The following is a 24,042-nucleotide window of genomic DNA, read 5'->3' on the forward strand; positions in this document are numbered from 1 at the left end:
AAAGATAATGGACCAAATAATTAAATAATAAATTTGCAAACATCTAGAAGATAATAAGGTGATAAGTAACAGTCAGTATGGATTTGTCAAGAATAAATCATGTCAAACCAACCTGACAGCTTTCTTTGACAGAGTAACAAGCCTTGTGGATGCGGGGAAGCGGTAGATGTTGTATATCTTGACTTTAGTAATGCTTTTGATACTGTCTCACATGACCTTCTCATAAACAAACTAGGGAAATGCAACCTAGATGGAATGAGAAGAGAAGAGAATGAGGGGGGGATAATAAGTGATTTACTGTCATGCTGGAAGGGCATAACGAGCGGGGTCCTGCAAGGATCTATAAAGTGGGTGCATAACTGGTTGGAAAATCATTCCCAGAGAGTAGTTATCAGTGATTTACTGTCATGCTGGAAGGGCATAACGAGCAGGGTCCTGCAAGGATCAGTTCTGGATCCAGTTCTGTTCAATATCTTCATCAATGATTTAGATAATGGCATACAGAGTACAGTTTGTGGATGATACCAAGCTGGGAGGGGTTGCAAGTGCTTTGAAGGATAGGATTAAAATTCAAAATGATCTGGACAAACTGGAGAAATGGTCTGAAAAAAACAGGATGAAATTCAATAAGGACAAATGCAAAGTGCTCCACTTAGGAAGGGACAATCAGTTGCACACATACAAATTGAGTAATGACTGCCTAGGAAGGAGTAATGCGGAAAGGGATCTGGGGGTCAGAGTGGACCACAAGCTAAATATGCGTCAAAAGCAAGGCCGTCCCTAGGTTTGTGTGGGGCCCAGGGCAGAAGTAATGTCACTCTGGGACTGACCATGCCAAGGACGTGTAGGGGAGGCCAGGTGTGGCCCCCCCCCCCCGCTTCAGCGGTGCTGCCGGGCTCCAGGGAGCTGCGGTCATGCCGTCTGCCTTTCTGGGGCTGGGGAGGCTGCAGTGGTGTCGCTGTGCACTCACTCTCCTGGCGCTCCGGGGCACATGTTCTCCCTCGGGTGGAAGGGGCGGGGTTGGGAGTAGCCTCCACAAGCCAGTGGTTCATCCGCTGCCCATGCCGTTCCGGCCAATTGTGCTGGCCCACGTGTCCCCCCCAAAGCACGGAGCCTGGAGCGGTTGCCCCAGTTTGCCATCTCCTAGGGACAGCTGTGGTCAACAGTGTAACACTGTTGCAGAAAAAGTGAACATCATTTTAGGATCATAGAATCATAGACATCGGGGTTGGAATGGACCTCAGGAGGTCATCTAGTCCAGCCCCCTGCTCAAAGCAGGACCAGTTCCCAACCAAATCATCCCAGCCAGGGCTTTGTAAAGCCTGACCTTAAAAACATCTAAGGAAGGAGATTCTACCACCTCCCTAGGTAACCCATTCAAGTGCTTCAACACCCTTCTAGTGAAAAAGATTTTCCTTATATCTAATCTAAACCTCCTCCACTGCAACTTGAGACCATTACTCCTTGTCCTGTCATCTGCTACCACTGAGAACAGTCTAGATCCATCCACTTTGGAACCCCCTTTCAGGTAGTTGAAAGCAGCTATCAAATCCCCCCCTCATTCTTCTCTTCTGCAGACTAAACAATCCCAGTTCCCTCAGCTTCTCGTCATAAGTCATGTGCTCCAACCCTCTAGTCATTTTTGTTTCCTGCCGCTGGACTCTTTCCAATTTCTCCATGTCCTTCTTGTAGTGTGGGGCCCAAAACTGGACACAGGACTCCAGATGAGGAGTCCCCCAGAGGGGAATGTTAGTTTCTAAGGTGCCACAAGTACTCCTGCTTTTTTTGCGAATACAGACTAACACGGTTGCTACTCTGAACTCTGTCACTTAACTTTCAAATGCCTGAATAGCAAATGTAACTTTTCTTGTCTGCATAGTAAACACTGGCATTTTTATCTGTTTGAATAATCAAAGTGGTGCTTTCCGTGCCTTCTTGGTTGCAAAGATTTTAACTGCTTCTGCTTCCTGAAGGTCCACAGTCTAGGCCAGCTCATGCTCTGTTGAGATGGTTGCAAGGCCGACCAACCTCTCCTGTGTCATTATGGAACATAGATGTGTTTTTATTAACTTCAGCTTGGAGAAGCTGCTTTCTACACTGGCAACTGTTGTTACAGGAAGTGTTAGAAGTATGCACAGAGCAACAAAAGCATTTGGAAAGACGGTGGTCATCTTATTTGTGCACATATATTCCAGAACAGCCTTTGGAGTTGATCCTGCTGAAATGTATCTCGAAAGGGCTTTCAGTTCATCACCTGAATCACTCGCATCAATATCGCACATATCATCATGTGTCAACACTGTCTCTAGTGCCCTGCATTGCTGGTGTAGGTCTTTTTCAGGTATAGTGAGGAGTTTTGGAATATCATGCAACATCCCAAATATACTGCTATGTTCCTTGAGGTGCATGAAACGTTCTTCAACTGACTGTATTGCACAATCTAGCACCTGGTTAAATAATTCAACTTTGAATTGGTGTTTGGGGTCTCTTATGGGATTATCTCATGCCTCATAATCAAAATGTCTTCTTCAGTGACTCTTGTATTCTTGAATGGGTGGGAAAATAGCTTCAGTGTGAAGTTCCTCTGCCAACTTCTGTGCAGTCTTCAGAAAGTTTTGAAATCCCTTATCTGACTGGTAAGACTGTAGGTATGACTTCGCTTTCTGCAGTTGTTCCATTGCTGCAGATATATCAAGGTCAACACCTTGGAGTCTCTTGCTTACAACATTTATTTCAAACAGTATGTCATGCCACAACACTAAGAAATTTGAAGTTATGTATGTTTCTGGTGATTCCATTCCCTCTTCCCCTGTTCTCCCACAAACAGTTCCTGTCATAGCATTATCCTCCATAATGGCGACTATGACATCATCTATCTTCCCAATTTGGTGTGTGTTAGGCTTTATTGCCTCCACTCAACTTTCCCATCATGTGGCACTCAGTGGTTGCAGTGTCAGAGAGGATGTTCCCAGATGTTGCTTCAAAATTTGCCATCGATGAGTTGATGCAGAGAAAAATACATAGATGCTTTGAATTACATTAAAAAATTCAGCAGCCTCACTAGAAGGGGAATGAATGAGAACTGCATGGGACAAAAAAACCTCAAGGGTTTAACTCTCGGATCCGTGTCTGCACTCCTCTGTTCTTTCCTGTCATGTTGGCACCATTATCGTAGCCCTGACCTCTCATGTCAGCTGTCGCAATTCCTGTGTCTTTAGTTTGACTTTTGTTGTCAGTAACTGTATGATCTCATTTTGAATTGTTTTTCCAAGGTAGTGGTGTGTGTACATTTCTTGGGTGGTGAATCTTCTTAGATGCTCCTGGAGTACAGCATCAAACTCAGCCATCAGCTTCACAGTTTTAAGGAAGTTTCCATTGTTTTGCACATACAGCTGATTTGAAGTGCCACGCAGTGCTAGGTTTTGGGTAGCAAGCATTCTCACAATGGCAATGAGTCTTTTCAGAACATTTTGCCAGTAAAGAGACTCTGATGCAATCTTCTCTTGATGCTGATCATCTGTGGTGGCCTTTAACCTTAGTCTCATCTCAAGCTCTTTCCACCTATGGAATGCTCTCTGGAACATTAGACTGGAAGAGTTTGCAACAAAAACAGTGTGCAGCATTCTGGGTTTTTGAGTACATAAGCCATGGTCTCTCCACTTTGTCACCATTGGGGATTTCACGCCAGTAATTTGTTGGATGGAAACTTCTATTTTCAGTGTCTTTGGGGAACATGAAGTTTTTTACTTGCTGTGGCCCATGCAGTACAAGGAAGTCCCTCAGGCTACTGCTCAAGTGGATCCATGGTCCTGGATCATCTAGACTTAAGGAACTAAACTCAGCTGCAGCTGTTTCTTGCACCTCCACCACACTCTTCTCTGATCTACACTTTTCTTCGGGAATGTGCATGGTAACATCCATTTGAGATGGAGATATGGATGCTGCAGTAGCTCCCAGGTCACCTGCACTCTGACTAACTGGAAGATCAGGCATCTCCTCACCACTCACATCCTCACTGGGGCCGGAAGGCTCACCATGAACATTTGTGTCTATGTATCTCAGGAGAGCTCCTTCCTGGTTAGATAGAAACGCTTCCTTTGCTTTCTTTCTTTTTCAGAATGCTGCCCCAGAGGGGCGTTTTCTTCTTTCACTCATGACTGCTGTTCTGTGCCTGCTATAGTGGCTCTCAACACTCAATTGAAGGGGACAAATAAGCAGGCTGGTAGCAGGGCCTGAGTGAGGGAAGATGTCAGCGTCTTAAGGGCCCAACTGGTTCCTACTAATTCAGTTGACTGCCTGTTCTCCTCAAGTGGGTTCAGGGAAGCAGCAAGAAACAGGAAGCTCCCTGAGAAGCTGGTGTTAATCAGTCCAGGCTCTTGGGGGTGCTAGAGAGGTACATAAGAGGCTCCTCCTCCTCTCTCTCTCCCTGCATCTCCTGCTGCTTTCTGTTATTCCCTCTCACCTTTTCTCCTGCCTGCCTGTTATTTCTCTTGTGCCCTCCTTCCTCCAGCACAGCACTCCACCATCCCTGTGCATCTAGAGCAGAGAGAATACATATGCACCAGCAGCAGACACAATTTTCTACACTCTGGGTCCTAGTGGCGCCCCCCCCCCCCCACACACACACAGTCTGGCACCTGAGATGGCCGCCTCAGTTCGCCTCATGGTAAGGCTGGCCCTGATCACTACTCAGTGCAGACTATATGGTCATAGCAAAAGCCATCTTGCTGTGGCTGAAGTCCATGCTGGCATATGTGATCCTCCCTGACCAGACCTATGCTGTCCCAGGCTGGAGTTTATTTGATAATCTATATCTAGTCTGGGACCTTTTCTGTCTGGTATGTAGAGATGTTTTGTCTCTCACCTTCCTGTCCGTCAACCAGGAGAAGGCATTTGACAGGGTGGACCTCGAGTATCTCATGGGAACTGTGTGAGCAATCAGCTTCAGTACCCAATTTGTGAGGTTCCTCCAGGTGCTGCACGCCTCTGCAGAGTGTATAGTCAAGTTCAACTGGGCCTTGATCAAACTAGTCATCTTTGGTTGGGGAGTGTGTCAGGGCTGCCCTTTGTCTGGCCAATTATATGCCATTGTCATCAAGGCCTTCCTTTGCAAGCGATAGATGGGGCTGGTGCTCCACAACCCAGCTTGGAGGGTGGTTCTGTCAGCGTATACCGACAATGTGCAACTTCTGGCCCAGGATCTGGAAGACATGGTTGGGGTGGAGGCTTGCCAAACCACCTACTCAGTGGCTGCCTCTGCCTGGGTCAGCTGGGTCAAGAGCTCTGGCCTGTTGGTCCGCAGTGGGTGTCATGTAAGCTCCCTCCCACCTGCGCTTCATACCATCCAGTGCGGCACAGGTCTGCTACTCGGTCTGGGCTTCTATTGGCCACCGATCCCTCCCTACTAGAAAATAGGACTGACTTGGGGGGCCAGGGTGTCTGATGAGTTGTGGGCATGGACGGGGCTTCTCTGGTGCCTTTCCCTTCAGGGAAGGTTGCTGCTTTTTAACAAACTAGTCCTGTCCATGCTCTGGCACTGGTTTAATAGCCTGAGCCCGCTCTTGTGTACCCTGGCCAACCTCCAGGGGAAGGTCCTGGAGTTCTTCTGGCTGCAAAAGCACTGAGTCTCTGCAGGAGTGCTGAGCCTCCCTCTGGAAGAGGGAGAGCAGGGCCTGATATGCATTCGCATACACTTTCCACACTTTCCATTTCCAGGCCCTGTAGAGGCTCTTTTATAATGCTTGTAGTCTGGCCTGGAGCCAGCTAGGGCACACCTTCCTCCACCTCCTCTGAGGGCTCTGACAGTGACTGGCAACTCTTTTATCTATATCCGCGAAGTCTCCCTTGAGACCTTTCTGAGCTGCCGATCTTTTACCAGGATGCTCTCAGGACCTGGAGGTTGGTCTCAACAACCTGGTCTGTTACGGCCACTGAGGGTGTGAACCTCCTAGTTGAACCCCTGTTCCACGCCCACGTCTTATGACACACATGGTGGAGGTCCTTTCAGTGCACTGGAGGTTGGTCCTGGCTGGTGTCACCAGAGACAGAGACCTCCTGGACCACGGTTGGTGGGATTGGGTGTACCCTGGTACACTTGCTCAGTGAATGGGGTTACCCACCCTGCATGTCCCCTGCTGTGAGCTCCAGGAGGTAAAGGCTGCCCTGCCTCCAGCCTCTATAGCTTTCCTTGAGCAAGTCCTGCAGCAGGGTGTTCCTTGCCTGCCCATTTGCTTGGCCTTCTTGAGCTTGAGGTCGGGCCCTGGCCCTGCGAGCCCCCCGGCTGCTTCAAACTGCCCATATGAGCTGACTTAATAGGATCCAGCCAGTCTGTTTCTGAGCCGCATCATGGGAACAGCTTGTGCCTCACATTGTTCATTTCTTCACCCTTGTCTCCTGCCCCGATACAAAATGGCAGGACCTGCTGCCATCTCTGGAGGGCAAGGAGCCCCGGTGGGCCAGCCTGTATTCCACCTTTGTGCCACAGTCTGCTGGGGATATAAGTTAATGGCTGCCTCACGGGGCTGTGAGCACAGGAGAGGTATATGGTTTTCGGACTCCCCTGACACTTGTTCTTCTTGTGGCGAGAGGGAAACCCTGGCACGTGCATATTTACAGTGCACCAGGCCACAGTCCCTTTCCTGCCCCCTCCAGAACCTCTTGTTGAGGTTCTGGCTGCACTTTTCCTTGCACTCCCTATTCGCGGCCCCACAAGGTTGTAGGACCATTTCATCAACCTCTTCCTCGCGTTGGCCATATTGGCCATATATCAGTCAAGGAGGAGGGGGTTGGACGGGGGCTGCAACTGAGACCGTGGGGCTCAATTTTGTGCACTTGTCCATTCATGTCTCTGGGCAGAGTGTCTTTGGGTGGCATTCTTGGACTCTTTGGAGGAGCAGTGGGTTCTGTCCAGCATTCTCTGCTTGGTGTCCCCCTCTGGGACCCCATTTGTAAACCTAGCAAAGAATCCTGTGGCACCTTATAGACTAACAGACGTTTTGCAGCATGAGCTTTCGTGGGTGAATACCCACTTCTTCGGATGCAAGTAGTGGAAATTTCCAGGGACAGGTATATATAAGCAAGCAAGAAGCAAGCTAGAGATAACGAGGTTAGATCAATCAGGGAGGATGAGGCCCTGTTCTAGCAGTTGAGGTGTGAAAACCAAGGGAGGAGAAACTGGCTTGCCAATTACAGAACCAGTTTCTCCTCCCTTGGTTTTCACACCTCAACTGCTAGAACAGGGCCTCATCCTCCCTGATTGAACTAACCTCGTTATCTCTAGCTTGCTTCTTGCTTGTGTGTGTGTATATATATATACACCTGCCCCTGGAAATTTCCACTACTTGCATCTGACGAAGTGGGTATTCACCCACGAAAGCTCATGCTGCAAAACGTCTGTTAGTCTATAAGGTGCCACAGGACTCTTTGCTGCTTCTACAGAACCAGACTAACACGGCTACACCTCTGATATTTGTAAACCTGTGACCCTCACTCCCATTCCTCTTTTTTCGTTTGTTGTGTCCTAGAATCAGTTGATCCCTGTGTTTTTTCTGGTTATTCCCCTCTGAAGAGGCAGAGGACTTTTTGATTAACTGGAGGGCTCCATCATGTACATGGGAACCTCATAGGTCATTACAGGCCTGAGTCCTTACTTATGTCTGCCAGCTGGGAAGCCGAGCCAGTCATTAGCCACTTCTTGGCTGGATCTGCAGATTCTCAACACCTGCCTGCTGGGCTTCTCCCTAGGGCAGGGCTTAAAGGACAGACCCCCCTGCTTAGCTGACAATGCCGCAACATTGCCACTTGCCAGGCTGGACTCCCAGTGCTCTGCAAAGTTACACATTCTCTGGGTTCCTGCACTAAAGGAATTAGACCAAAGATGGACTGGGGCAGCCAGTGGAGAGGAGAAAGTGGTGCGGGATCGGCAAGGAGCGATGCAACAGCACTGTGGCCTTGAGAAACGAGTTGCCACTGTCGAAGCAAGAGGAGTGTACTTAAAGCATGGCCCTGTGGCCAGCACAGTGTGCCAAGGGAAGGGCAGTGGATTACAGGCTGAGCTGGGGTCCAGAACAACACGGAAAAAGTGAAGTTAGGGTTGAGAGTTTGGTGCCTCACAGGATTAGGCCTTGTGATTCTGTGTGCCAGCCACTTGCTACAGAGCTGTGAGCCTGCAGTGAAGACTGGAGCCCGCCTCCTGACTGGCTGCGTCCAAGGAAGTGATCCTGGCCAAACTCTGCTCTCAAGCTGGGATTTGGCTTTGAAAGAATTTTCTCGTGGGACCGTGTGCGTGTGTGGTGTGTGTGTGTCCTCGCTTGGCAGAACGAGAGCCCGATCTGGGTACTCTGTGTATGTGTGTGTGTGTGCGTGCCCGTGCCCAGCACTGTGAGGCCCCAATCTCAGATATTGTCGCATGCATGCACAGCTCCTAACACAAAAAGGCCCCAATCTCAGTCACTCTGTGGCAAGGCAGCTCCTGGCATAGTGGGGCCTCTAGGCAAAGCACTAATGCAGTAATAATAGAAATCAGGAAGGAGACTATGAAGCCTCGGGGCCTTTCTCAGAGTATGCGATGAGACCTGGGGATTATGTAGCACAGGGGTGGCACAAGGTTTCCATCCTGGGCCAAGTGTCCACAGCTGGCTGCCCGAGTGGGCGGTACAGAGCAGTAGGGGCTGATGGAGGTGGGGGATCGACTGAGAATCTAAAAGCATCTGAGCAAGGCTTGGCAGGGATGTGCTAGAGGGGCCCAGCTCTTAGGCCTGTGGAGGCAAGTCACTGTGCTGTGGGCATTGCCACTCGGGTATGTGCTACCTGCCTGCACGTGCCTCAGGACAGGAGGTCAGTGGGGAGGCCGCCCATGTCATACTGGGAGCCCTGTAGGAGGCTCGTGTCCGTTCCCAACCCAGGATGCTCATTCCCCTTCTCCCTGCAGGTGCTGTGGCGAGCACGGTGGTGAAACAGAAGCTGGCCGAGGTCATCCTGAAGAAACAACAGGCAGCTTTGGAAAGGACCAGCAACTCCAGTGGCCCCCCCATGCCTTACAGGTGAGATAGAGACACCTGAGCATCCCTAACCCCTCTCCCAATGCTGTACATGTGAGATAGTCACCTGAGCATCCCCAAATCCCCCCATGCCGTGCAGTGAGATAGAGACACCTGGGCATCCCCAGACCCCCTCCCTCCAAAAAAAACTGTACAGGTGAGATGGAGACACCAGAGTTTCTCTTCCTCTTCCCCTGCCCCCCCACCATATGGATGAGAGAGAGAGACCTGAGCATCCCCAAGACACACCTCCAGGCCATGCAGGTGAGAGAGATACTGGGCTTTCACTGGAGAGAGCCCGTCTCCTGATGGGAAGGCCTGCATCTGTCTGTGGGGCAGGGGCTCTCACAGCATCTGTGTCTGTGGAGCACAGCAGTGGGTGCAGTGATCCTGTAGGGGACGCTCTGTTCACCTAGGTTCCTTAGGACTCCGCAGCTCTGGCAGCCCCTCTGAGCTGGATTTTTCTGTGGTTTGCAGCAACCAGGGAGCTCCCTCTAGTGTCCAGACCTGGTTTTATCTGCTCTCCGTGGGGACCTGGCAGGCACCCCCTGCTCACACCTCGACAGGCCATCTGTGGAACTATAGCTAGAGCCCTGCAAATCTGCAAATAGCCACTTTAGATCCCCGGGCCATATTTGCAGATCATGGCTCGGATGTGGATCCAAATGTTGTATCTGTGCAGGGCTTTAACTGTAGCATCTCTGGAGTGTCCATGCCTTAGATCTGCACTCTGGGTGGAGGCACTTCCCATACAGACTGTGGGGGAAAACTTTGGACAGAGTGATGCACATGTGCACCTTTCCTAGGGGGACAGGCCAGGCTGGGGCAAACCCGGTACTACGGGAGGGGGCCTGTGCTGGACCAAGGGAATCTGGGCCAAGGGTGTCCTAGCATCGGGGTGGGAGCTGTGCTGGACCGAGGGTGTCTGGGGGCTGTCCCAGCACTAGGGGCAGGGGCTGCGCTGGGCTGAGGGTGTCTGGGGCCTGTCCCAGCACCAGGGGCAGGGGCTGCGCTGGACCGAGGGTGTCTGGGGGCTGTCCCAGCACCAGGGGCAGGGGCTGCGCTGAACCGAGGGTGTCTGGGGGCTGTCCCAGCACTAGGGGCAGGGGCTGCGCTGGGCTGAGGGTGTCTGGGGGCTGTCCCAGCACTAGGGGCAGGGGCTGCGCTGGGCTGAGGGTGTCTGGGGGCTGTCCCAGCACTAGGGGCAGGGGGCTGCGCTGGACCGAGGGTGTCTGGGGGCTGTCCCAGCACTAGGGGCAGGGGCTGCGCTGGGCTGAGGGTGTCTGGGGGCTGTCCCAGCACCAGGGGCAGGGGCTGCGCTGGGCTGAGGGTGTCTGGGGGCTGTCCCAGCACCAGGGGCAGGCTGAGGGTGTCTGGGGGCTGTCCCAGCACCAGGGGCAGGGGCTGCGCTGGACCAAGGTGTTTGGGGGCTGTCCCAGCACCAGGGGCAGGGGCTGGGCTGGATTGAGGTGTCTGGGGCCTGTCCCAGCACCAGGGGCGGGGGCTGCGCAGGGCTGAGGGTGTCTGGGGGCTGTCCTAGCATCAGGGGCAGGGGCTGGGCTGGACTGAGGGTGTCTGGGGGCTGTCCCAGCACCAGGGGCAGGGGCTGGGCTGGACTGAGGGTGTCTGGGGGCTGTCCCAGCACTAGGGGCAGGGGGCTGCGCTGGACCGAGGGTGTCTGGGGGCTGTCCCCGCACCAGGGGCAGGGGCTGCTCTGGACTGAGGGTGTCAGGGGCTGTCCCAGCATCGGGGCAGGGGCTGCGCTGGACCAAGGTGTCTGGGGGCTGTCCCAGCACCAGGGGCAGGGGCTGGGCTGGACTGAGATGTCTGGGGCCTGTCCCAGCACCAGGGGCAGGGGCTGGGCTGGACTGAGGGTGTCTGGGGGCTGTCCTAGCATCAGGGTCGGGGCTGCGCAGGACCGAGGGTGTCTGGGGGCTGTCCCAGCACCAGGGGCAGGGGCAGGGGCTGGGCTGGACTGAGGGTGTCTGGGGGCTGTCCTAGCATCAGGGTCGGGGCTGCGCAGGACCGAGGGTGTCTGGGGCTGTCCCAGCACCAGGGGCAGGTTCTGCACTGGGCTGACAGTGTCTGGGGGATGTCCCAGCACCAAGGGCGGAGGCTGCACTGAACCGAGGGTGTCTCAACCCTCTCGCAGCATCAGGAACAGGGGCTGCTCTCAGATGAAGGTGTCTCGGGGCTGTCCCAGTACCAGGGGTGGGGATGCCCTTTGTTGAGCTGGGTAGGGCAAACTCAGTGGCATGGTGGGGCCAGGCTGCACCAGGCTTTTCCAGGGGAATGCCAGCGCTGCAGGGCTGAGAAGAATCCTGGAGCCAAGGGCTGGTCTCTAACCATGCTGCTACTTCCCTGCAGATCGCTGGAGCCCCTGGATACTGAAGGCCCTGCCCCTCCTGTGCTCAGCCCCTTCCTGCCACAAGTCCCCAGCAGTTCCATAGACCCTCCGGAGCACTTTCCTCTGCGGAAAACAGGTAAGGCCATGCCATGCTGGCTTCGTGCCCATGGGTGCAGGCGTGACAGCAGGGTGGACTCAGCCCACCTTCCTGGCCTTCTCTTCCACACAGATTAGGGCCTGGGTCCTGGCAGGGAGGTGAGACTGGCACTGGCTAGGGAGTGGGAGGGGGTTGGGCTGGCACAGAGGTGTGCAGCTCTGAAGGTGACTTTGTGACAGCCCCAAGGGTCATGCCTGAGCCCAAGAGGCCAGTGCGGCAGCACCTGTATCAGTGCCATAGTGCAAGGACACCACTAACAAACAGCTTTGTCTGCTTGCAGCATCTGAGCCCAACCTGAAGGTGCGGTACAAGCCCAAGAAGTCGGTGGACCGGCGTAAGAACCCACTGACCCGCAAGGAGAGTGCACCCCCTTCCCTGAAGAGGAGGCCAGCAGAGGCCATTGGTGAGCTGCAAGGGCGCTCAGTGCACAGGGTTGGTGCTGTCCCATGGCAGCAATGCTCTTTAAGGGAGCCTCATGCCAGGTGTGATGTGCTAATAGCCAGGCAGGGCCAGGCCCAGCCAGTCGGGAGGGCAGTGCTGGAGCTGCGCTGGGCTGTTTCTCTGACCTGTCAGAGACTTGAGAGGTTAATGGGCCCAAAGCAGCCCCAGCAAAAGATGCCAACCCAGTCCACTGGCCATGGCTGCTCAACCCCTGCTGGGAGCAGCAGGACATACCCATGTGTGGCGCTGGACCTGAGGACGGGCGCTCTTCCCACTAGCTCAGCTGGGCAGATGGTGGCAAACTCCAGGGACTGCCCCATGATGGCGCACCCTGCCCTGTCTCAGGGCTGGGTACAGCACCAGGTACAGTCCTTGCAGCAATGCCAACTGCCTCTGCCTGGTGCACTGCCATGAGTATATGCTGTCAGGGCATGAGCTGTCCTTGCCTGCCTACCTGGGCTCAGACAACTGGTCAGGGAGAGTGCTAAGTCCAGATGGCATCGAGTGTCGCCCAGCTGGCGAGGGCAGGGCAAGGGCACTGTGCAGGAGCCAAGAGGTCAGCAGCAGGCTGGTGTAGCTGGGAGGGGTGAAGTAGCCATGAGGGGAAGCAGCACATGTGAGGGGACTAGGCTGTGTCACTGTGAAAGGAAGCTGGGGTACCTGATGAGAGGGCGGGTACAGAGAAAACAATGTGCATGCAGCGGTGAAGGTGCCCGGCCCCCTTGTGCCCTTGGGTCCATTCATCCTGCCACTCTCCTGTCTGACTTCTCTTCCCTGTGCAGACTCATCCCCCAGCAGTAGCAGCACCCCTGTGTCTGGCTGCAGCTCCCCCAACGACAGCCTCCCAGCGGAACATGGAGTCCCCCCATCCGGGCCCAGCATGGCCCACGAGGTACGGAGCCTGCAGACCTGTCGAAGGGAGCCAGGAGCCCAGGACGTGCTGCCTTGGGTGGGGTCACTGGGGCATGCTGTCCCTGGGGAGAGCATGGGCTAATGGATTCTGCAGTTCTGTCCCCTGATCTCTCATGGGTGCCGGGGCCTGGAGCCAGGACCAGGAAACTTCCCCTCCCAGAATTCCCACTTCCTTGAAAACTACCAGCTAAGAATTCGTCCCAGCTTTCTGGGCCCTGCAACCCTCCCTTCCCCCAGCAGCTGGTGGCACCCCACCCAACCCTATTGCTCCCTGGCTAGTCACCAGCCACTCCACTCCACTGCTGCCTTGATGCCCTCCAGGTCCCCCTGCTGCTCCCTGTCTTGCACTGTGTCCCTCTGTTGCCTTCTGGTTGGTGGTGCTGTCTTCCCTGCTGGGGTCCTTGCTGCCACCCTTTGCTGGCACTGGCGCTGTAGCCCCTGCTGCCCCACAGAGCTGTACCGTGTCTGGAGACTAATGTGTTGTGTTTGGTGCAGGCGCCACTTGCACAGCGCCTGATGATACAGGAGAGCTCGCTGGCCCAGTTTGCCCTGCAGAGCACGGCCTCCCTTCCGGCCATCTCACTGGGACTGCCAGCTACTGCCAGTGCCAGGGTAGGTAGCTGGGTCACAAGGGACTCCGGAATCCTGCTGAGGGTTCATGCAGGGCAGAGGGAGCCCAACCCCCCTTCTGAAGGCCAGGATCGCAGCATGCGCGGGTCATTGAGCAGCAGTCCTGGATGTGATGCAGCACTTCATGGGTTTTCAGACCCACAGGGTCCCCCACACACCTTGGGACACAGAGCCAGGGGGTCCCTTTGCTCTAGACTGTGCCAGTGCCCCTGTCAGGCCCTAGGACCCCTCCCAGGCATCACCGTGTGCTCCTCTACCCCCGCCCTGGTACACTGCTGATGGACTCCCTGTTCTCTCTGCAGGGCGATGCAGACCACCGCTCCCTCTCTGGCTTGGCACACCGGGTGCCAGTGCTGAACGGGCCCGTCCTCTCGGGCACCCACTCATCCATGTTCATACCAGCTGGCTTGGAGCAGCATGAGCCCGGAGGGCCTCTGTCCCCTCGGCTTCAGCCTGTCATTATTCTTGAGTCCTCGGTCACCCACGCGCCACTTGTGGCAAGTACGTATTGCTCCCACTTGACCAAGGGTCCTGGGGCTGAGGCTGCAGTCCCAGCACCAAGTGCAGCTCAGAGCCCTGCTGGCATGTACCTGAAAGGGGCTCTGGGGTCTCAGCAGATTTCCTACAGTGCTGTATGAGACCCCCCGGCATCCCTGAGAACTGGGCTGTGCTTAACAATCTCCCCTCTGACCAGCTGGCACATGAGCAGTAAGGTAGCTAATGCTGCTATGGAATTCCACATTGTTAGGTTTCAGAGTTAACACTCATTGAGATGCCTTGGGAAGCTGCTAGCTGTCAGGGGTTGCTTCAGGCAGCCTGCACGCTCAGGCAGACGCTCCTGCGTAGCTCAGCTCCAAACCCTGCTGGGATTTACTCAACTCTCCAACTGCAGCCAAGGGCAGAGCTGACTTGTTGTGAGGGGGGGGGTGAGTCTTCCTCTACCGACTCCCAATCTCCTGCCTCTGGGCTTCCCTCTCTATGGCTCACCCAACCCTTCTGCTCCAAGTGTGGAACAGAGGGGGAAAAGCAGGTGAGGGGCAGACAGAGGTCTCCCCCAGCCACTGCAGGCTGCACAGTGGCAGGGCAGTGCGGGTGAGAAGGGTGGGAGCTGTGGCCAGCTGTAATGCGAATGCCCTTTGCTGCTCACCTCCCAGCCTGACACATGCTGCACTTGCGGCTGGCACCTGGCTGGATTTCCAGCTGGCCTACAGGTCAAGGCCTGCCCCTCTGTGCTCTGTGAGAACATGGAGCTCACCTCCCGCCCCCTCCCCCCGTGAGTCCCAGGGAGATTCCCCTCCCCCAGGGAACACCATGGAGATTCCCCCCTCAGCCCCCACTGAGAACCGTGCAGCTGCAGGTGCTGGGCATTAGCCAGTCTGTCCCTGGGAAAGGCTTCCTATGGTGCCCCTGGAGCCAGTGGCGTAGCCAGGTGGAGGGAACAGGGGGAGCAATCCCCAAAAAAGGCACCACCCACTGTGGTGCTTTTACTCACCCGGCGGCGCTTTCACTGACAGGGCAGCGCTCCCGGTCTTCAGCAGCACCTTGGCGGCGGGACCTTCACTCGCTCCTCGGGTCTTTGGTGGCATTTTGGCGGCAGGTCCTTCAGTGCTGCCGAAGACACCCGGAGCTAGTGAAGGGCCCGCCGACGAAGTGCTGCAGAAGACCCGGAGCGCCGCCGGGTGAGTAAAAATTAAAAAGGTACCAAAATATTGAAAAGGTGCCAATTGTTCTCAGTGGGAGAGCGGCTGCTGCCCCTCTCCCCCCCTAGCTACTCTACTGCCTGGAGCATGGGTTCTCAGGGCTGTAGTGGGCCCAGCAGGGAGCCCCAGAGCTGACAAGGTGGGAGAAAGGGGAACAACTGTACCAGCCGCTGCCCTCCCCCCCAAATTGTCTGTAAGGGCTGTATAAATAAGTGAAATGGGAGGGGATGAACCCCAGCAGACACATTGATTTCTGTCTGTGGGGCTGCATGGAGTCCCAAAGGGCAGTGGGGGGGCCTGAGCTGCAGCTCAGGGCAGGCCAGGGGTCACAGACCAGGTTAGGGGATGATAATGTCACACCCTAAGCCCACTGCCATTCCTGAGCGCCTGGTGCTGTACCCAGCTCCAGCCCTGCCTCACCAGTCTCTCTCCCTGCAGTGCCAGGCCTGGGGACGGTCCCGTTCCACTTCGCCCACTCACTCATCCCCACCGACCGGCTGTCGCTGGCAGGCCACCACAAACCGCTGGGGCGGACCCGCTCTGAGCCCCTGCCCCCCAACCCCAAGGCCATCCAGCAGCAGCTGGCATACCAGCAGCACCATGCTCAATTCCTGGAGAGACTCAAGCAGCAGACACACTTGGGCAAGGTAAGAGGCTAACGGGCATGCAGGCTGGGCAACACCATTGCCAGGGCAGGAGGGCACCATGCTGGGCAGCACCTGGGGAGTGAGGGCACTTCAGGTGCATGGTGGAATGTGGCACTCAGCACCCAAGCTGCCAGGCCAGACAGACACAAGCAGCTGCTTTTCCCTCCCTCGGTCCCAGGACAGCGTGTGAGCTCCCTGGCATCTGCTGCTGCCAGTACAGCTGCCAGCTTAGCAGTCTTGGAGCCCCCCAATCCGGGGTACCCACATGTCACAATGCTCCCGTCACCCCCTGCACAGAGCATCCCCACCTCCAGGGGCGGCTCTAGGCACCAGCAAAGCAAGCACCTGCTTGGGGCAGCCCATTTGCAGGGGCGGCAGGGATCCAGCATGGGAGCTGAGAACCAACAGGGGGCTCTGGGAGCTGTAGTTCCTTGGTTAGCTCCCTGCCTATAGAGCCAGCCCTGGAGCAGGGAAAGAACTACATTTCCCAGCATTCCCTTGGCCACTACCAACTGGGAAGGAAGGAGGGGGACCTCATGCGGCAGCCTGCTGTGAGTGTTGTGAATGGTAGGGAGACCATATTTTAACATTCAAAAAACAGGACACTCCAGGGGGAGGGAAGTCCCACCCTGCCACCATCCACTCCCTCCTACTGCCCCTCCACAGAAACCCCAACCCATCCAACCCTCCCCCCCCCCGCTCCCTGATCACCCCCTGCTGGGACCACTGCCCCTAACTGCCCCCAGGACCCCACCCCCTATCTAAGCCTCCCTTCTCCTTGTCCCCAACTGCCCCCTCCTGAGACCCTCCCCAGCTTCCCCCCAGGACCCCACCCCCTACCTGTCCCCTGACAAACCCCTGGGACTCCCATGCCTATCCAACCGCTGCCTGTCCCCTGACTGCCCCCCGCCCCGAACCTCTGCCCCATCCAATCCCCCCTTCTCCCTGCTCCTGACTGCCCCCCCCCCCGGAACCTCCAACCCCTTCTCCAACCCCCCAACCCCCTTACCGTGCCACTCAGACCAGCATGTCTGGCTCCATGCAGCGCCAGACACGCTGCTGCATACATGCTGCCATGCTCCCCACGGAGCCCACAGCCCCCCACACACACACCCAGCACCTGCCTTCCAGATTTGAACACCTCAAAATTCAGGAGTGCTCAAGCTCAGTTTGGGCAGCTGTTACTTCATTTCTCCCAAATCAAATATACTGATCCTTGCTGTAGAAAAAGTAGGATAAAATTGAGCAAGAAATGCTTCCTGTAGTAAGACGAGGCCCTGAGATATAAACCTTGGTATCAGAGGCCCGGTATGAGGCCTAAGGCCTGAACTAAGGTAATGGTCAAGACTTTGCTAACATAAAGTGGTTATTAGGACTGGAATTGCTATTTTCAACAGCCTTTGCCTTTTTGTTTGTTTGTTTGTTTGTTTGTTTGTTTAAAAGGAAGACAGTGATATTGCATTGGCAAATTCCCCATAGAAAGAAAGAGTGGAACAAAAGAATAATAAAGGCACCTCAACTTTTCCTCATTTATGGAGGACAGTCTTATAATATGCATCCAGATATCCTCCAATCACACAAACTGAAAATTGTTTCACTTTACTGAAGCTCTGTAACCATATGGGAACCAATCCTGTCTGTGTTTTGTGCACATCCAAAATTCCTGCTGAATGACCCACCCTGGGAGCGAGTTACCAGTGACCCAGAGAGCCCAGGGCTGGGGCAGCAGGGAGGTACAGGGGGGAGCCCAGGGCTGGGACGGGGGAGGGGGGAGGCAGCCAATTTTTTTTTTGCTTGGGGCAGCAAAAAACCTTAGAACATAAGAACGGCCGTACCGGGTCAGACCAAAGGTTCATCTAGCCCAGTATCTGTCTACCGACAGTGGCCAATGCCAGGTGCCCCAGAGGGAGTGAACCTAACAGGCAATGATCAAGTGATCTCTCTCCTGCCATCCATCTCCATCCTCTGATGAACAGAGGCTAGGGACACCATTCTTACCCATCCTAGCTAATAGCCATTTATGGACTTAGCCACCATGAATTTATCCAGTCCCCTTTTAAACATTGTTATAGTCCTAGCCTTCACAACCTCCTCAGGTAAGGAGTTCCACAAGTTGACTGTGCGCTGCGTGAAGAACTTCCTTTTATTTGTTTTAAACCTGATGCCTATTAATTTCATTTGGTGACCCCTAGTTCTTGTATTATGGGAATAAGTAAATAACTTTTTCTTATCCACTTTCTCGACATCACTCATGATTTTATATACCTCTATCATATCCCCCCTTAGTCTTCTCTTTTCCAAGCTGAAGAGTCCTAGCCTCTTTAATCTTTCCTCGTATGGGACCCTCTCCAAACCCCTAATCATTTTAGTTGCCCTTTTCTGAACCTTTTCTAGTGCTAGAATATCTTTTTTGAGGTGAGGAGACCACATCTGTACACAGTATTCGAGATGTGGGCGTACCATGGATTTATATAAGGGCAATAATATATTCTCAGTCTTATTTTCTATCTCCTTTTTAATGATTCCTAACATCCTGTTTGCTTTTTTGACCGCCTCTGCACACTGCGCGGACATCTTCAGAGAACTATCCACGATGACTCCAAGATCTTTTTCCTGACTCGTAGCTAAATTAGCCCCCATGATGTTGTATGTATAGTTGGGGTTATTTTTTCCAATGTGCATTACTTTACATTTATCCACATTAAATTTCATTTGCCATTTTGTTGCCCAATCACTTAGTTTTGTGAGATCTTTTTGAAGTTCTTCACAATCTGCTTTGGTCTTAACTATCTTGAGTAGTTTAGTATCATCTGCAAACTTTGCCACCTCACTGTTTACCCCTTTCTCCAGATCATTTATGAATAAATTGAATAGGATTGGTCCTAGGACTGACCCCTGGGGAACACCACTAGTTACCCCTCTCCATTCTGAGAATTTACCATTAATTCCTACCCTTTGTTCCCTGTCCTTTAACCAGTTCTCAATCCATGAAAGGACCTTCCCTTTTATCCCATGACAGCTTAATTTACGTAAGAGCCTTTGGTGAGGGACCTTGTCAAAGGCTTTCTGGAAATCTAAGTACACTACGACCACCGGATCCCCTTGTCCACATGTTTGTTGGACCCTTCAAAGAACTCTAATAGATTAGTAAGACACGATTTCCCTTTACAGAAACCATGTTGACTATTGCTCAACAGTTTATGTTTTTCTATGTGTCTGACAATTTTATTCTTAACTATTGTTTCAACTAATTTGCCCGGTACCGACATTAGACTTACCGGTCTGTAATTGCCGGGATCACCCCTAGAGCCCTTTTTAAATATTGGCGTTACATTAGCTAACTTCCAGTCATTGGGTACCGAAGCCGATTTAAAGGACAGGTTACAAACCTTAGATAATAGTTCCGCAACTTCACATTTGAGTTCTTTCAGAACTCTTGGGTGAATGCCATCTGGTCCCGGTGACTTATTAATGTTGAGTTTATCAATTAATTCCAAAACCTCCTCTAGTGACACTTCTATCTGTGACAGTTCCTCAGATTTGTCACCTACAAAAGCCAGCTCAGGTTTGGGAATCTCCCTAACATCCTCAGCCATGAAGACTGAAGCAAAGAATCCATTTAGTTTCTCCGCAATGACTTTATCGTCTTTAAGTGCTCCTTTTGTATTTTGATCGTCAAGGGGCCCCACTGGTTGTTTAGCTGGCTTCCTGCTTCTGATGTACTTAAAAAACATTTTGTTATTACCTTTAGAGTTTTTGGCTAGTCGTTCTTCAAACTCCTCTTTGGCTTTTCTTATTACACTCTTGCACTTAAGTTGGCAGTGTTTGTGTTCCTTTCTATTTGCCTCACTAGGATTTGACTTCCACCTTTATCTCTCACTGCTTCTTTTACATGGTTGTTAAGCCACGGTGGCTCTTTTTTAGTTCTTTTACTGTTTTACTTAATTTGGGGTATACATTGAAGTTGGGCCTCTATTATGGTGTCTTTAAAAAGGGCCCACGCAACTTGCAGGGATTTCACTTTAGTCACTGTACCTTTTAACTTTTGCCTAACTACCCCCCTCATTTTTGTATAGTTCCCCCTTTTGAAATTAAATGCCACAGTGTTGGGCAGTTGAGGTGTTCTTCCCACCACAGGGATGTTGAATGTATTATGGTCACTATTTCCAAGCGGTCCTGCTATAGTTACCTCTTGGACCAGCTCCTGCGCTCCACTCAGGATTAAATCTAGAGTTGCCTCTCCCCTTGTGGGTTCCCGTACCAGCTGCTCCATGAAGCAGTCATTTAAAGTATCGAGAAATTTTATCTCTGCTTTTCGTCCTGAAGTGAAATGTTCCCAGTCAATATGGGGATAATTGAAATCCCCCACTATTATTGGGTTCTTAATTTTGATAGCCTCTCTAATTTCCCTTAGCATTTCATCATCACTATTACTGTCCTGGTCAGGTGGTCGATAATAGATCCCTAATGTTATATTTTTATTAGAGCATGAAATTTCTATCCATAGAGATTCTATGGAACATGTGGATTTGCTTAAGATTTTTACTTCATTTGAATCTACATTTTCTTTCACATATAGTGCCACTCCTCCCCCTGCACGACCTGTTCTGTCCTTCCGATATATTTTGTACCCCGGAATGATTGTGTCCCATTGATTGCTCTCAGTCCACCAGGTTTCTGTGATGCCTATTATATCAATAATCCTCCTTTATCACAAGGCACTCTAGTTCACCCAACTTATTATTTAGACTTCTGGCATTTGTGTACAAGCACTTTAAAAACTTGTCCCTGTTTATTAGCCTGCCTTTTTCTGATGTGCCAGATTCTTTTTTATGTGACTGTTTATCATCTGATCCGGCCCTTACATTATACTCTTCAATCCTCTGCTCCTGACTATAACCTGGAGATTCTGTATCAGACTCTCCCCTAAGAAAAGTCTGTGTCCGATCCACACACTCCTCTGCAGCGGTCGGCTTTTCCCCATCTCCTAGTTTAAAAACTGCTCTACAACCTTTTTAATGTTTAGTGCCAGCAGTCTGGTTCCACTTTGGTTTAGGTGGAGCCCATCTCTCCTGTATAGGCTCCTCCCATCCCAGAAGTTTCCCCAGTTCCTAATGAACGTGAACCCCTCCTCTCTACACCAACCTTGAGCTGGCCCTGCCCCCATCACCCAGGGTAACCTCAGCCCACCCATGCAACACTCTCCCTCATCATCAATCCTGCACATAGCTTCCCCTGTTACCCCAGATGGCATGCAGGGAGGGGTATCTCACCCCGCCCCACAGAGTGCCTCACATCACCCCCTCCCCCCATCACAGAGTTCCTCACATCAACCTCTGAACACAGCTGCCCCCACCTGGTGTTCCTCACCCCCGCACAGCTCCCCCCTCACTTCATCACACAGAGCTGCCCCCCACCTGAGGTTTCCCATCCCCACACAGCTCCCCCCTCATCCTGTCATACAGAGCTCCCACACACACACCTGGGGTTCCCCACCCCCGCACAGCTCCCCTATCACCCCACCACAAAAAGCTCCCCCCCACCTGAGGTCCCCCACCCCCTCATAGCTCCCCCCACCTGGGGTTTCCCATCCCCACATAGCTTCCCCCTCACCCTGTCATACAGAGCTCCCGCACACACACCTGGGGTTCCCCACCCCCGCACAGCTCCCCAATCATTCAGAGCTCTCCCCACCTGGGGTTCCCCACCCCCGCACAGTTACCCCCATCAAACCCTCAGAGCTCCCTGCCACCTGGGCTCTGCCACCCAGTCCCTCAGAGTTCTCTGGCCTCCCTTGTCCTATTCCCCATCTGGCTCCATTGCTCACTCATAGACTTAAGACCAGAAGGGACCATCATGATCATCTAGTCTGACCACCTGCACATTGCAGGCCACAGAACCTTGCCCACCCACTCCTGGAATAGACCCCTAACCTCTGGCTGAGTTACTGACATCCTCAAATCCTGGTTTAAAGACTTCAAGTTACAGAGAAGCCACCATTTACACTAGCTGAAACCTGCACATGACATGTGCCCCGTGCTGCAGTGGAAGGTGAAACCCCCCCAGGGTCTCTGCCAATCTGACCCGGGGGAAAATTCCTTCCCAACCCCAAATATGGCAGTCAGTGGGGCTGGGGCTGCAGGATAGGCACCCCTTGCCCGGCCCCAGCAGGTCTGGGTCAGGCCGGGCCATGCCGCCCCAGCTGCGTCTGGGTCCAGGCCGCTCCGGGGTTGGGCTGTGCCGCCCCAGCCACTCCTGGGCCACACTGGCTGCACCTGGGGCTGCTCCGGCTTCACTGCCCCAGCAGGTCCAGGCCACAGGTTGCATTGGGGCCGTGGGAGGGGAACTCTGGCCGCGCCGGGTTGGGGGCCGGGGAGGGGCAGAGCAGGTCCCTGGGCGGGTTCTCTGAGCCCCTGTGCAGCACTAAATAGGCTGCTGCACGACCGCTCATCTTACAGGGAAATTAGGGTCTCACCAGTGCCTTGTATAACGGTATTAATACCTCCTTATCTCTACTGGAAATACCTCGCCTGATGCATCCCAAGACTTTTTTCATGGCCATATCACATTGGTGGCTCGTAGTCATCCTGTGATCAACCAATATACCCAGGTCTTTCTCCTTCTCTGTTGCTTCCAACTGATACTTCCCCAGTTTATAGCAAAAATTCTTGTTGTTAGTCCATTAATGCATGACCTTGCACTTTGCACTATTAAATTTCACTCCAGTTTTCAAGGTCATCCAGATCTTCTTGTATAATATTCTGGTCCTCCTCCGTATTGGCAATACCCCCCAGCTTTGTGTCATATGCAGATTTTATTAGCACACTCCCACTTTTTGTTCCAATGTCATTAATAAATTTTTTATAAGATTGGTTCCAAGACTCATCTTTAGGAACTCCACTAGTAACCTCCCTCCAGTCTGACAGTTCACTTTTCAGTATGACCCACTGTAGTCTCCCCTTTCACCAGTTCCTTATCCACCTTTCAGTTCTCATATTAATCCCATCTTCTCCAATTTAACTAATAATTTCTCATGTGGAACTGTATCAAATACCTCACTGAAATCCAGGTAGATTAGATCTATTTAATTTCCTTTGTCTAAAAAATCAGTTCTCTTCTCAAAGAAAGAGATCGGGTTGGTCTGGCACAATCTATTTTGTAAAACCATGTGGTATTTTATCTCAGTTACCATTACCTTTAACTACTTCATCTTTCAAAATTTGTTCTAAGACCTTATTGAGGTGAGGCCTGTAGTTTCCTGGATCACTTTTTTCTCTTTCTTAAAAATAGGAACTATATTAACAATTCTCCAATCATAAGGTACAACCCCTGAGTTTACAGATTCATTAAAAATCAATGCTATTGGGCTTGCAGTTTCATGTGCCAGTTCCTTTAATATTCTTGGATGGAGATTATCTGGGCCCCTCGATTTAGTTCCATTAAGTTTAAGTTTGACTTCCACCTTGGATATGGTAATTTCTGTTTCCATATTGTCGTTCCCATTAGCCACCTTGTCACTGCCCCTAAGCTCCTCGTTACCCTTATTAAAATCGGAGGCAACGCATTCGTTTAGGCCTTGGGTCGTGCCTAGATTATCTTTAATCTCCACCCCATCCGCAGTGTTTAGCATCTCCACTTCTTCTTTCCTTGTTTTCTTTTTATTTATATGGCTATGGAACCTTTTCACTGTTGGTTTTAATTTCCTTTCCAAGGCCCAGCTCTGCTTGACTTTCAGCAGTTCTCACTTTCCCCCTACGCTTTCTGCCCTCCAAGAGGTCACTTGCCTTGCTGAACCTTCCCACCTTCCATTCCTAGTAGGCTTTCTGCTTTCTCTTAATCACCTGTTTCAAGTACTTGGGCATCCAGCTTGGTCTTCAACCCATCCCCACAATTTCCCCCCCGTCCTTGTGATGCAGGCTTCAGAGAGCTTCTGAACTTTGACCTAAAGTAATTCCAGACCTCCTCCACATTCAGATCCTTGAGTTCTTCAGTCCACCCCACTTCCCTAACTAATTCCCTTCATTTTTTAAAGTTTGTCCTTTTGAAATCAAGACCCTTCGTTTCAGTCCTATTTTTGTTTATCCGTCCATTTAGTTTAAAGTGAATTAGCTCATGATCGCTCAAATCACGGTTGTCTCCTGCAACCAGCTCTTCTATTCCCCTCACTACT

General features: G+C 52.5%; 1 protein-coding gene across 15 annotated transcripts in view; it reads left to right on the top strand.

Moving 5' to 3' along the window:
* HDAC7 (histone deacetylase 7) overlaps nucleotides 1-24,042 on the top strand; it is a 258,861-nt gene that overhangs the window by 210,059 nt on the left and 24,760 nt on the right. For 13 of the 15 annotated variants that reach the window (XR_005591173.1, XM_039513885.1, XM_039513888.1 and 10 more), the window contains 7 exons: nucleotides 8,930-9,041; nucleotides 11,406-11,521; nucleotides 11,823-11,945; nucleotides 12,766-12,875; nucleotides 13,391-13,507; nucleotides 13,828-14,026; nucleotides 15,664-15,872. Coding sequence is in view for 14 of the 15 variants with exons in the window: in XM_039513885.1 (XP_039369819.1) it covers nucleotides 8,930-9,041; nucleotides 11,406-11,521; nucleotides 11,823-11,945; nucleotides 12,766-12,875; nucleotides 13,391-13,507; nucleotides 13,828-14,026; nucleotides 15,664-15,872 (986 nt within the window). In the remaining variant the exon portion in view is untranslated. The remainder of the gene's footprint in view (nucleotides 1-8,929; nucleotides 9,042-11,405; nucleotides 11,522-11,822; nucleotides 11,946-12,765; nucleotides 12,876-13,390; nucleotides 13,508-13,827; nucleotides 14,027-15,663; nucleotides 15,873-24,042) is intronic. The other 2 variants (XM_039513887.1, XM_039513889.1) reach the window with 1 other exon arrangement.

Source organism: Mauremys reevesii, linkage group 25 (genome assembly GCF_016161935.1).
Source record: "Mauremys reevesii isolate NIE-2019 linkage group 25, ASM1616193v1, whole genome shotgun sequence".
Taxonomy (NCBI): domain Eukaryota; kingdom Metazoa; phylum Chordata; order Testudines; family Geoemydidae; genus Mauremys; species Mauremys reevesii.